Source organism: Varroa destructor, unplaced genomic scaffold, assembly GCF_002443255.2.
Source record: "Varroa destructor unplaced genomic scaffold, Vdes_3.0 BEIS01000001.1, whole genome shotgun sequence".
NCBI lineage: Eukaryota > Metazoa > Arthropoda > Arachnida > Mesostigmata > Varroidae > Varroa > Varroa destructor.
In genome coordinates this window covers 10,348,808-10,362,312 of record NW_019211454.1, presented here as the reverse complement: position 1 = coordinate 10,362,312, position 13,505 = coordinate 10,348,808, and the positions used below count along the sequence as shown (strand labels likewise).

Here is a 13,505-nt window from a genome sequence, read left to right as displayed (position 1 = left end):
GAAAAGACATCGTTCAACATGGGTCATAATACGCAACACTTGCCGCAGCTTCAGGAAGCCAATATTAGCGATAAATCAGACAACCATTAAAGAAAAACGCGCTCATCGTAATAAACGGCTGGTTCAATTAAGAAAAGTACATAGCATTGGCGAAACCTGTCTCAGAATTGGAATTTTTCTATATCATCATCTTTTTCATGAAAAACAAAACAAAAATACTCGGCCACAAATAGTAATAGCTACAGTAAAATCTTAAAATACGTTATGATGCAAGAGCGGGAGAATAGTTCAATAAGTAGCTACTTGAAATACTTTCTTCAACAAAACAACAACTTCTCAGTGTTCGCGTGAAGTTACTTCTATTTTAGATCAAAAACAAGAATAGTCATCAAAATAACAATAAAAATGTATAGATGCACACTAAACTATGTTACGATGTAAAGCCACTTGTAAAATTCTGCCCGATCGATGCGTCGGCGCAGATCATCAATATAATAGGAAAACTGCAAAGTTGCTTATTGCATAAATAATTTTGTACTGATAATGCTAGTTCTGGAAAAAAGTAATAAATTCGAACGGTGACGGTGAATAAATTTCGAGCCCCCCACTCGAAATGAATCTCTATAGGATAACAAAAGTTTAGGATCAACATAAAATATGATGATTGTTTCGCCCACATGAGCCTACCCCATTCCGCCCATTTCCGCTGTCAAATAATGGCCATGATATCGTCGATAGAATCGTCATCTACGGTATAACTGTTCGTGCATGCACTTTATTTACTACCAGCAGGAATTTTTTTATTTATTTAGCAGTTGCCAGTTGAGCAAGATAGGCCAACGCATTCTGGCAAGAAAAAAATTCCGACATAGAGTTTGCGGACGCGTTGGAGTAGGTCTTTGCCTTCATATTACTTAGCCTACCTGATATAAAAAAAGGCCCATCCTGGCAGCATAAGTGTTTATTATTCATTCAAGGAACATAAAGCAGTACCCGCTAGAGGGGAAACGAATCGCCCTATGCAACCTTTGGAGAGGTTTAAGCAGTTCAGGTACAATACTCGCATGCTAAGGCCATCCGTGCTACAAAGCAAATGACGTCGTTTGTGTATACTACAGCTACGAAGTACTAAACCCGTAGGGAGCGGATTTACAGAATATAAACATTCATAGCAATAGGTAAACTATTCCCGGGTGCGAGGTGCGAAGCTCAGACACGAATGAATTTATATAGAGTGATTCTCGCCAGGTCAAGTTCGTGATTTACCTCAGTCACAAGGACAACGCTCGTCAATATCAACTTCCACACCGGCGAACTACTTTTACGTACTCAAATGGCTAAACAAGCGTAAGTCATAGCATCGTAGCAAGCTAAATCGTCGTCTCTGCCAGAAAGATGCAACTAGAAAGGAATATATATAGATTATAACTACTGAGTTAGCAAGCTACAAAAGAAGTTAGCTAAACTTGTCTTCTCGCAACAAAGCCGCTTTTCTGCTCCAACAATAGAGTAATAGGCCCGAATACTGTTTGTTAAAAAAAAATCATACGAACCGCTAGAATAATCCCCAGAGAAAGTCCAGCAAGAAAGGCCTTTAGAGGCCTCTACGCTAGTTGACCTAATTACGCATGAACTTCCGAACTTTAGAACTTTTCTCTAAGAAATAAATCCTCCATCACTTCTTCCCTTTTATAGCTAAGCCCACAGTTCTCGAGGTAAACAAAGGTAGTCGACGAATAATTTTGGCAAAACTTTTTTTCTTACCAGTATTAGCAGATTTTTTCAAGACCGGTTTTGCACATTCACTTAAGGCAAATTATTTACAAATTCGAGGCCATCTCCAGTAAAAGGTGACCATTTGCTGTGACAAGTGACTATCTTTCATGCTCCGCTTTGAATTACACGCACCCTCCTACAGTACAACAACGGAAGAATGTATTCGAGATTGTTAATAATGATCGTTATGGCAATTCATTGAGATCGAATCTGTGAGACGATCTCAATTAGTGTGTAATTTCAATGTGAGCAATCAATGGCCGCCACGAGCGTCCCTTTCAGTGCGTGTTTCTAGCATTCTAGCGAACTTTTCATTCGCTAGGGAGCGAGAGTTGGAGACAGACAGCTACCGCATCTACACACGCTTTTTGTGGTCCAAGGGATATACTATTTCCTTATGAATATGCTTCTTCAGGCGAATTTCTGTTGCCCTATGCTACCGTCGAACATAAGTACGTAGTTACTTTTCGTTTTGACCAGTGAGAATTAATATCGTCTAACAATAACGGGTAACAACTGAGAGACCGATACGCGTAACAGCGACTAATATATGCGAAAGGTACACAGGCTTCTCGTATTTGCTTCAATAACAGGAAGCTGTACATTCGAACAGTAGGAAAAGGGAACCTTTGTCTTTTGTAGATTCAATTGCTATTAAAATATGAACTCATCGGTTACGATGCCACTCGTGTCGACAAGTGTCGTCCATAATGCGGACGACATTTTTCGTTAACGAAGGTAAAATTAAAACGATTGATCGAGATATTCAGCGCGGCTAGAGAGGCAAGTCACGAAACTGCTACAGTACGGAACAGTATGTGCACAGTCGAATATGCTCAACACGACGTTGTCGGCCGATCGAGAAGCTATACATTTTCCAAGCAAGAAAGCTGTCTTCACCCCTACGGGATACCGTTGGTTCGATAGTTAGAAATCTCATACTATTACAAGGATCGTTCATTCCGATCGCCGATCCCATATTGGATCAGCTTTGTCGAGCAGCGACTTTTTTCATCACATCATCGTTTTTGATGAAGCATTCAATCGCTTATAAATATACTGTCGCCAGGGGGTAAAGAAGAAATATATTTCTGGGTGAGAACAAACATTTTCTTACGTATAACTGAAGTAAAGCAGTCAATACACGAAGAACGGCGTTTGCATCTAGGCGTTGTGGTATCATACCCCTGTGCACAGCTGCTTTGCACGACTATTATGTAGCAGCTGAGCTAATACTTAAATATCATAACTTCTATTCTTAATGGACTTACAGCGCCATTCATGGTTGAGCATTCCGGCAGGCAGAACCGCGCAGGCTGTCCTGGGCCTTCTATTCTTGCTATGAATTTTCACGCTGACCTAGACTATCAAGGCAGACCTTAATTAAGGGGAACTATATAGCGTTGTAGTCCCTCTTTTGCTTGCTGTCCATAGTTCAATTTGCCAGGAATATTCAATGACAGTTTGCTGGGTAGCAGCAGCTCAGGAATTTGGTTGATACTTTTCCGTCACGACCGCTTTCCTGTCACGTTGAATGGAATCGGTAGACGTCACAAAGCGCGACTCAATTCATGGACAAACAATGATGACTGTTTCCATGACGCGTTCGTGTAGTTAGTTTATAGCCAACCGTTCGACACTCAGCCCGAATTATTCGAAGTTCGTTCGGTTCAAAATTCGACTTTGTCAAAGGCTCCATTGGGGACGGAGAGAGACAGCTAGGTGTCCTGCATAGAACCACCTTCTACGGGCCGACGCGTTGACTGGCGCATGACTGGTAGGCGATTTAATATCCTCCAGTTATAGAAACGACGAATTGTTCGAGTTCTCTCTTTTTCTTTCACTGTTTCGTTCCATGACGATACCACGGTTCAATTCTGCAGTAACGACAGTGTGTTCGTCCGGCGTCGTTTCGTCCTGTAGACATCATGGGGAAACTGCGGCTTAAAAAGGCACGTCACTTCTCGGAAAATTACTTCTCCTATTGACAATACCAAAAAAAGGTCCTAGAGTCAGCAAAACATGCATTGTAAACCTTGGAAGCGCAATGAACGATTATACTACCGCTAAAAATTATATATGAATTATGTAGATCTACTCCTAAAGAAAATGAGAATATCTATCTTGCCTATGGCATACGGGGTTAGTTTTTCCAGGCACTTTTTTCACAATATATATTCAGCCATTAAACCTTTTTATTAAAACAAAGTGTAAAATACTATTACAATCCATGCGAGCGCGCACTGTGAAATACGCGCGCAGACGCGTCATGGCCACACGACGTCCGAACGTATGTTCTTTCGGACTTTGTGTTACTCTCGTCTCATTATCGACTCAGTTTATCTTACCATCTTACGTTAGAGGTTTCCATAAAAACGTTTTGTGAATGTGCAGATTCTTCACTTCGACCATTTACGTAGTCGTTACGTGCTATTTGATTACGTACAAGTGACGCACATTGCGGAACTGTTGAGTGCTCAACTTATCTGCGAGGAGTTATTCGAAGGATAAAAGCTTATCTTCCTTCTAATTTCAATTGTTTCAGGCACACAGGTTTCTATCAATAACAACGGCCGTCAAGAAAACCACTACAATGGGACGGCAAACATTATTATAATTGTACGTAAATTCAGTTTTGTCGTATCATGAATTATACGATGAAGCTATGCGATGAGTTATAGCTGGCTGGGGGGCAATGGAAATTTATTTAGCTTAACTAAAAGCGATGCGCTTCTAGGACCGAAGGAGTACTATAGCGCATCCACAAGCTTGAGTACCTTAGACTCATAAATAAGTGTTATTATTTTTATTTTATAACCTATCTTTACCATTGCAATCCTGCGAATATCATTCAAAATTCGAAGAATAACGAACGTCTTTTCACGTTGCTAAATGCAGAAAATACGGTGGGGATTATAAAATAGTGCTTTGAACTTTCGAATCACCCCTTCTAATGGCATGGCACGATGTAACGCAGTGGTTTTTTTTTATGCCCACTCGTTGCCACTATAGAACAGAGATGACCTTCGAAGATTTGATATCTCGAGTATGATTCCTCGTGACACCGTCTCGTTATGGTATAGCATCACGATTGGTGAACTCAATCTAGAAGACTGTGAGGCCATTCGATCTCAAAACAATAAATCATTCAAGTGATTACTTACTTAAGCACCACAGACTTACTTTACGATTGTCGTGAATGTTTATCTAATTTTCCAATATATTACTGTTACAGCACGGGAGTACTTCACAATTGCTCCGTAATTCTGCTTTACCAATCGATTAACTAACTGGTCGACTGCCAGCGATTGATTAAATAGAAGCACCTCCTTTTCCTTAATAAACGCATGGACAAACTAAAAAATCCCAGAGACTTATTTGAAAGCTCTTCACAGATGTCTATAAATTATGAGAATAAATAACCACTATTTTAACATCAATTATTTAACCCCATGTGTTCATTGCACTATTAGTGAATCAACAATACTTTACTACCTATACATCCATTGTTGTACGGGAAGCTACATGGATACTCTACACTTAACCTCTTCATTTACACAGTGGACTAGTCGCGCTCAGGCTCTTTCGTTAATCGGGCGGTCGGTCGGTCGGTCAGTCCATTCCGTTCAGCTTATTCGTTATCAAGACACATTGAGGACAAGCGTCGCTCTCAAAGCAACGACCCCTCCTTTGTCTCTGGCTGAAATTTACGACAACGATGACTTCTAGCTGGTGCAATCATGGAACATATGCCATGGCTTGTAATCTCTACACGTATTAGTCGTATGTATTAAGAGTTTTGTCTGTTCTTCCCTAGGTTTTATGTTAAGACAAATTTTGACCGCACATACACTCGGCGCATGAAGATCACACACTACGTAAGGCTCAAATAGCGACGGACAGGTATCCATCGAAGATGATCTTCATCCTAGAAAGCCTGTGATAGCCAACACATGGGCAGGATGAAACAACTTATCGCTGCCACTCGGCGAATCACTCGAAAAAAGCGAGTGGAGATCACAATGTCACGCCATTTTGGCCTGCCGATTAGGCGTCAGAAGGTCTACTAGGACAGTTCTAACTACCGAAGTGTTTTGAGAGCTAAAAAAGGTGTTGAAGTGTGCTGCATCTTGCGGGTATTACTTCGAAGCGCAGAATTTGAATTAGGATATCAGTCTTAAACAAGCAAGTCATTCGTTTTTGAACTGGCACATGTAGGCGTTTCTTAAGCCATATACTCAGACTTGTTAAGGTATTATGGTTTATAGTTATACATTGACGCTGATGTTATGTAGAATATTGCGACGTTAGAATGGGCCCGTAACGTCGTCAAGCGTTTGAGAGCATAATAAAGGCAAAAAAAAATACTCAGTGACACTTACCAACACAGAGTGCCGCTAAGCTCTCTGATAGCCGTTGCGAGTCATTAGGACGCTACTCGATTGCCGTCTATAGATTCTGGTGATTATTCAGTAACCCCACTCAAAGACACTAACCCAGCATGTTAAACATACCGACCCAGACCTCTAGGTTTGACAGCGCTGCTTTAGATGAAGGTATGTACAACAAATGTGACCAGACAATCCCATTCCTTTATGTACTCTGTCCATGCAAGATATTTTCACACTACCGTATAGTAGCTTCCGTTTGAATTGAAGTGTGGGGTACATTTTCGAGCACCGTCGCGTCAGAATAATTGCTATTATTACTAATTAAATATGACTAGGGCTACACACAACGACTTGCTTTATGTAGGAAACCCATTGGCATTAATATTTCATAAATGTTCGAACTAAATTATATATATTATATTAAATATACATGAAAACATGTATCTTATTATAACGATCTTTGCTAGACTGATGCTTAAATAAACATGCTGACCGATATATAATAGTGCATATATTTATAGTGAAAAATGTTTATTTCGCCATTTCGAAATAGGGATACATTATAGATGAGGCTCTAACCTTATACATAATATAGATTAGAACTAGTAGAGCACTGCATCGTATATGAAGTACATAATTAATTTGCTAGTCAAAATTCTTGTTTGAAAAATGGCGCGTTGTTATTCTGCAGTCTGAACGAAGCGTCGCTACTACTATCATCATCATTTGCATACTTTTATGTATTTTTAAAAATTTAATCACACTCATTATGGTGTTAGTGAAGCGAGAGCTTAGACGGGCGCTTAAGAAGATGCGTGTTTCCTCTTTGTACGACGCGTTTGTCGTATTAGTCAGTGTATTCCTGTGTCATTTGACGACGATCTGCAAGGTCAGATTAGACAAACGCTAAACAGCAGACGACAACGGGGACTCGCTTACTTCTAGATCATCTTCTCGTTTTTTTGCAGAGCTACTAAAGCTATTCGGACGCTTTTTGTTACTGTTTTATCATAAAGAAATACGTGGTATTTCTTAACGATGTCATAACACACTGTGTATACACTGTGTAGTGTACAAGTGTGCCCTACGCGCCAGTTTCTAAAGATTACGTTATTTATTAAGACCTCCGTATTATGATCAAAGCTATTTTTGAATATTAGATTTCCGTGCTGCAATGCTAAGCACGTATACAGATATAGCTCAGATCACCAAAAACGTGATCGGCGCATCTCATTTTCTGAGTCATCAGGAAGTATTGGTAAGAGCGAAGCAGGCGTATTATCACAGCAGAGCGTTTCCTGTTCACAATTGATTGTTCGTAGAATAAGTCGAGCAGGTCTATAGCAGAGGCCGGATAGAAAATATGGTATACAAAAACCCTTGCATTCAGGTATCTCAGCTTCGGTGGTAGGCGGAGTCGGCGTAGTGGGCCTCCGAATGCAGCAGAATTCACCTAGTATTGAAAACAGATGAACGAGTTGAGTTTAATAATATATATATATATATATATATATATATATATATATATTGAAATATGTAAATATATTCGTGCAGCAAAAAAACGTTTCTTTAGTATTTCATGGTGGCGCTACGTTGTAGAGATCAGATATTTTTCGACTTTTTCTGGCTCTCAAAACCCACTTGTTCCTTTCAGTTCCACTTTGGAACCACAGCAGCGAGGACAGCTTGTTGTATGGATACTTCGTATTTGATGAATCGTAGTGATGAACTACTGGAAGCAGCGTGAGCTGTTGATGTCAGAAATCCTAAAAAGGGACCTTTTTGAACTCGAAAATAAGTACTGTGACAGGCTTCCTATGAAGGCGAAAGTCAAAACGTCAATAAATGTGACGGAACTTAATTCATATAACGTGTACGGGTGGTAACATCCAGAGTCGATGTATGCGAAACGAAGGCGTGAGGAGAACTGCTTAGCCGTTTTGTTCCTCTTCATCTTATAAGAGTAACCATTCGTTCATCGAATTGAGACAAAAAATAGGCCGTATGTGGTAGCCACAGGCGGCTACGTCAATGGATCAGTGCAATATCGCAATAAAGCAACGGTCAACAACTTACGGTGTCTGTTTGGGCCGGTGTTATCTTTTACAGCTTCATGACTCCCGATTAGTCGATTACGGCCGAATGTATCGGCAACAATTAGGGATGATGAACGAGCTGTGCATTAAGCTACCAAAGCCAGTGGGCAAAAAGGAATGGCCCCTGTTCTCCGACAACGTTCGATATCAGACCAGAAAAATGACGGTGATGAAAATACAATTGGAGGTTTTCTGTAACCTACCAGATTTTCCAGGCACTGCTGTCGCAGATTACCACTTTTTTCAAAACATCGATAGCTTCTTAATAGGCAAATTGTTTAAATTTCAGAATGACGCAAAAATGCCCTTCAGGACTTACCGCACCCAAACTTTTATAGCAACCGAATAAATAAGTTATCACTCGAATGATACAGTGCATATTGCGATTGTAAGTAAAACAGCAAAATGCTTTAAAAAAGTTAAGTTCACTCTGTCATATTTCGTACTGAACGACTTCTATATATTCGCATGCGTCAAAAAACTCTTGCTTGACCCAGGCCAAATAAGGCAATCACATTATGACTCATACGTAAATTAGTTAGCTAAAGCAATGAGCACAACTGAAGTGGAAATACGTCTGGTCATTTACGCTTCGATCATACGTAAATTACATAAAAAAAATGACGATGTTAACCAATGTTGATGTCGTGACCGTTGTCTAGCATTCCTAATGTCCAATCGCCAACGAGTAAACAAACAAAAAAATAAATACGTATGCTAAGCTAGATATTAAATTCTAAGAAAAGTAACATTCGAATTGAAACAATATGTACGTATTTCTCGGTTCAATGTGATTTTCTGTGCTATTCTATTATGACATAGTAAATGAACGAATGCCACAGACGCTAACGCCATGCAGGACATGCACTTCGAAGAAAAATCATTCAAATTTTCAGATACTCAGAGATCTGCTGAAGTAAGAACTAATGTCTCTAGCCAGAAGGAAACGATGCCTACGCGGCAATAATATCAGAACATTGGACGGCTGCGAAGCCGAGTGGGCACCTCCGCAACCTGCGTTAACTGTGAAGTCGAGGATTATAGAGACACCAAAAGCCCTCAGTTTATTCCTTACGTCCCGTTTGCCTTCAAAAAACACAACGGTCACGTGCATCGTATCTGAGTCACTCAGAGGTATTGAAAGCAAGCCGCTACACAGCAGAAATTAGAAAAAAAAAAAACTTCAAATGTATTATCTGATTCCTTGAGTGTTGTCTGAAAATGGTTCTTGAAATCATCTGCGCGTCCAGTTTATTTTACATAACACAAGTAACGAAACGTTTCGAAAATGCTAACTCTACTAGCATCAATGCAAAAATGCCAGTTATTTAAGCCAACACATAGAAGATATTTTCAATTTTTTTAATGCTTAGTGTTGTTCTCAGAGTGTATTGGCCTTCTGACAGGCGCAAAGCCTCGTAGTTCACAATTATGAATTGCGTAAGAGATACTAAATCTATAATTCCATCTTCCTTCCTAACCGGGACTCTGCTTCGGCTAGTTCAGACATACCCGTGATAAGCATATGTGCCGATCTCTTTTGCATTGAATTATCGAAAATAGCTTCGATTGGAGCCGCCTTAAACAAAGGCAGGCAAGTACAACTTTTTTTTTGAAACGACTATTATTAGGAAGACGGCTGCCGAAGTAACCGCGCGTCAGAAGTTTAAGCGCTCGAAAAATCACGTTTTGTTGCTTAAAAATTTCTGAATTAATGGTGGTAGATTCTAGATGCAAATGGCTGCGCGAAAACACCCTGAGACTATGCAATACTACTAAATGGAAACTAGCAAATATTTTATCATACATACGCCATGAACAAATGCGCGCCGAATACATAAATTTTATTGTTACCATGTAGAACAAGCTTTGAATCATTGACAAATCCACATTAAGTTTTCTAGAGATTTTTGTTTCTTGAAATATGATAGAGTGTTCACGATTTGATGTCTAATGTTGCCAAAGGCGTTCTAGTCAATCCTTTAATTATAGATATATTATTTATAAAACAGCGATCATGGACGACGTGGCGTGCACCATCGTGCATTTTGCTGCTTTCGGAATCGCTCTGTCAGATTTAAATATTTTTCAAGCTTTGTTCTGTCCAACTCATCCAAGTATCCAACTCATCAACTCGCAAAGAAATTGGCAGGGGAAGCAGGACAGCGGGTACTGGCTGTTTGTGCTTTGCCAGATCGTCTCCTATCCATGAAAAGCAAATTTGGAACTGCTGTTCTTTGTACGCCATCGAAAGATGCAGTGAAACAGTGCTGCTACGTGAATAATCGTATCGCTTCATCGCGAACAGTCACTCTCGGCCTGTTCGACCTGAAAATAGTCCTGATTGTGCTGTATGGGATGTGCATCATACAGGAATATCTTGTAGTAAAAAATGTTGAATACTTAAATCAGGTCAAAACTGCTTCCTCTAAAGAAGCGATGAAGCCTCGCGTACATTCTAGCCAACTTGTCAGTGGTGTCCGAGAATCTACGTCGTCGCTTCAAACGTCAAGCAACGAAAGCCCTCAAAACAAACCTTAGAAACTGATAGGGATTGTTTTTGCTTTGGATGCAAGAGGGAAAAACGAATGGAAAGAAACGAAGTAGCTAACCAGATATATCATCGCGCATAGGTTTCACGACAGATGTCCAAACACGGGGAAGTTGTTATAAATCTAGTGCCGCTCGTTGTTACCTAATACTGTTTTTAAATCTCGTAGCGAATCTTTCAGATCAAGTTTTATAAACTCAACAAAATTTGCCTAACCCGTCTGACGCAAATATACCCTCTATGACGTCGCGATGTTGCACTGTTGACATGGAGTTATCAAGCTTTGGTAAATTTTATTACTACCGCCAACTAAGGTGAGCAAATGAAATTTGACTTCTGGCAGGCCACCTTTTTCAAATTAAACGAACTGGCCATTACATTAAGTAATACAATGTAGTGGGCTAGTACTATTTTTTACGTAGTCAGCAGGGCCTAGGGAAAAGCAGGATGTTAAGGTCTTTGTTGGTGAGAGGCGAAACAAGGTATTGCATTAGCGTACTTTCGCTAAGTATTGTTGTGGTACCTGTTTCTGATTGCCTATTAGATGAATTGATTTCTGGTTGTTACCAAAAGCCCCATGTTGTCGCAAGAAATGCAAGTACGTACTTTTCCATTATAACTTGCTTCTGCGCTCTCCATATGAACGCGTTAAGGTAGATAGGTGATGTTTGTTGTGCCGTATTCAGCGTCAGCTTAAGGCATCTGCGCCGTACGTAATAGTCTCTTTAACTCTGTTTATTTGTACTAACCTTCAGGACAGCCGAACATAGTGTCGACGTGCTCACAGAATAGACTCATCACACTTCCGTGACAGGTACCTGGACAACGTGGTTTTGGGACGCCAGTTGTAGTGGAAAGCGCTTCATTTGACGTCTGAGGAGCAGTGATACTCGATACGCTCGACGTGTTGTTGTTAGCTGAGTCTGCTAGTTCCGCTATCGTTATGGTGATGTGGCAGAACGTAGCGATCACTGCCGCGACACAACATACGGGTACACTAGTCTTCATCAATGCGAACATATTCCTGCTGTAAAGTTGCTCTAGCCGCGCGAAAGTTCACTTCTTACAGTAAAGAAGTTCCTTAAAGTTTTTTTCTAGTATGTTATCTCAATTATGTAACTTTCGTCTTGCTAATTTGACTACCGTCTGTACACTCGTTAGCCGCTGAATTGACAGCAGATTTCTACAGGAGCGCTATTTTCTGTATGATATAGTGCCTACTTGGCGACGCCGACGAATCTGGCGTGTTAAAAGCAGGGGGCGCTATATAACAATAAGCCGCTTTATGCTTGTCTGCGTCACTGTGCTTCGAATTCAATGTGTAAAATGGGTGGGTCGAGCAACAAGCTTGGACTTTTCGATGGCGTGTGAACGAATGTACACATCACCTCTGAAGTGAGGATGTGCAGTTTGCGACCGCCAGGGGTTGCAACAGACGCTGTTTTTAGGAGCGCCAGCCCTATGCAGCTGGCGCATCATGCAGATTGCCAAAGTGGACGAAACGTTAGCTTCCTATCAGTTTCTATTACAAGACGAAGAATTTCATCTTATAGAGACGAAGGCATTATCCTAACAGCGAGAGCAGCGCCTCTAGTGTGAAGAACGGCACTAGAGAGAGCTGCCCTCCCCTGAAGCAAGATGCCGACAGTGCCATCTGTTGGGCATAGCTTATAATGCAATCGAATCTCGCCGCTAGCAGTAATAGCCGGCAAATACGGCGAGATGCTCTCGTCAGTAGATAGAGACGAGGCACTCTAGACAGAGAATTCGATGGTCTCACGCAGGCTGTCTACAGATATATCTTCTCGTTTCTATCGTTCGCCTCAAGCAGAATTGAACTTCGATCCATCATCGCTATTAAATATATTCTTAAAAACGACATTAAATACTATATGTTGTTATAATAGCTATAAAACTCCGGCAATTTTTCTGTGACGGCATTCAGTCGTACGAATAATAGTCCTGCTGCTTCCAGTAAACTGTTTTTCATTTTTTTCAATAGGGCCTTTCAAGGCCTACCTCGGTCAAATCGGCACATGTAACTGTTACATTTAAGGAAAATCAGGTATGTGTCCTTGACACTAGGTAAACTTTAGACCCGGCCTATGGCCAATAACATCACTGACCCGTGTCACACTCCAGGTTGATAATTGGATACAATGAATTGATAAGCCCTTGTTTATCTGCAATGGATACTCTTTCAGTAAGTCTTTTGCTATAGAAGTGTGGCCTTCTTATTTACTTAAGTCTATTTCTCTGTTGTTTCAAGGGAACTCGCAGTCAAGGTCCTATGTTCGGTCATCAATATAGGTATATAGACGCAGAATTCTAGCACCCATTATCATATGCGACTATAATCTATCAGAAGTGCGAAATGTTTGTTTACGACACGGGTTGTTACGCACATTGCGTAACGTCAGTGTTTGTAACGTCTGTGCTTGTTGTTGTCGGCAATCATTGAAGCTATACCTTACAGCTTTCATAAACAGATGCTACCTGCTCAAATCATGACAAGCGAATCACGCTCGCTATATTAAGTATTTCTAAGGAGACACCCAAGATGTCGAACCACTTCTTTCTCGTCAAATCTAGGCGAATCAATAATGCGTTCATCGTGTTTAAATTTCATTATGCTATACAATGCCAATCACTGCAGCATCATATATAGTGCCCTGCCAGCTTCTGTCAACG

The 13,505-nt window shown here is 40.6% G+C and overlaps 1 protein-coding gene and 1 long non-coding RNA gene across 2 annotated transcripts in view; one reads left to right on the top strand and one right to left on the bottom strand.

The window, feature by feature from the left end:
* LOC111255490 (uncharacterized) overlaps positions 1 to 5,224 on the top strand; it is a 44,972-nt gene extending 39,748 nt beyond the window's left edge. Inside the window, exons 2-4 of the long non-coding RNA XR_015319044.1 lie at positions 1,249 to 1,347; positions 4,322 to 4,395; positions 5,012 to 5,224. This is a non-coding gene — a long non-coding RNA (uncharacterized LOC111255490). The remainder of the gene's footprint in view (positions 1 to 1,248; positions 1,348 to 4,321; positions 4,396 to 5,011) is intronic.
* Positions 5,225 to 6,665: 1,441 nt separating this feature from the next.
* Positions 6,666 to 12,388, bottom strand: LOC111244089 (uncharacterized). Its single transcript, XM_022790712.2, has 2 exons — positions 11,564 to 12,388; positions 6,666 to 7,620 (listed from the first exon to the last, which is right to left on the bottom strand). Exons 1-2 carry the CDS (start codon positions 11,832 to 11,834, stop codon positions 7,373 to 7,375), a joined length of 519 nt encoding a protein of 172 aa, XP_022646447.1. The 5' UTR covers positions 11,835 to 12,388; the 3' UTR covers positions 6,666 to 7,372.
* Between the last annotated feature and the right edge of the window lie 1,117 nt (positions 12,389 to 13,505).

What these genes read in the sequence shown, in the direction of transcription:
- LOC111244089 (XM_022790712.2), bottom strand. Translation starts at nt 11,834, where the DNA reads ATGTTCGCATTGATGAAGACTAGTGTACCCGTATGTTGTGTCGCGGCA. An exon ending in TATGTTCGGCTGTCCTGAAG is followed by an intron (nt 7,621 to 11,563) that starts GTTAGTACAAAT and finishes TTTCAATACTAG; the next exon opens with GTGAATTCTGCTGCATTCGG.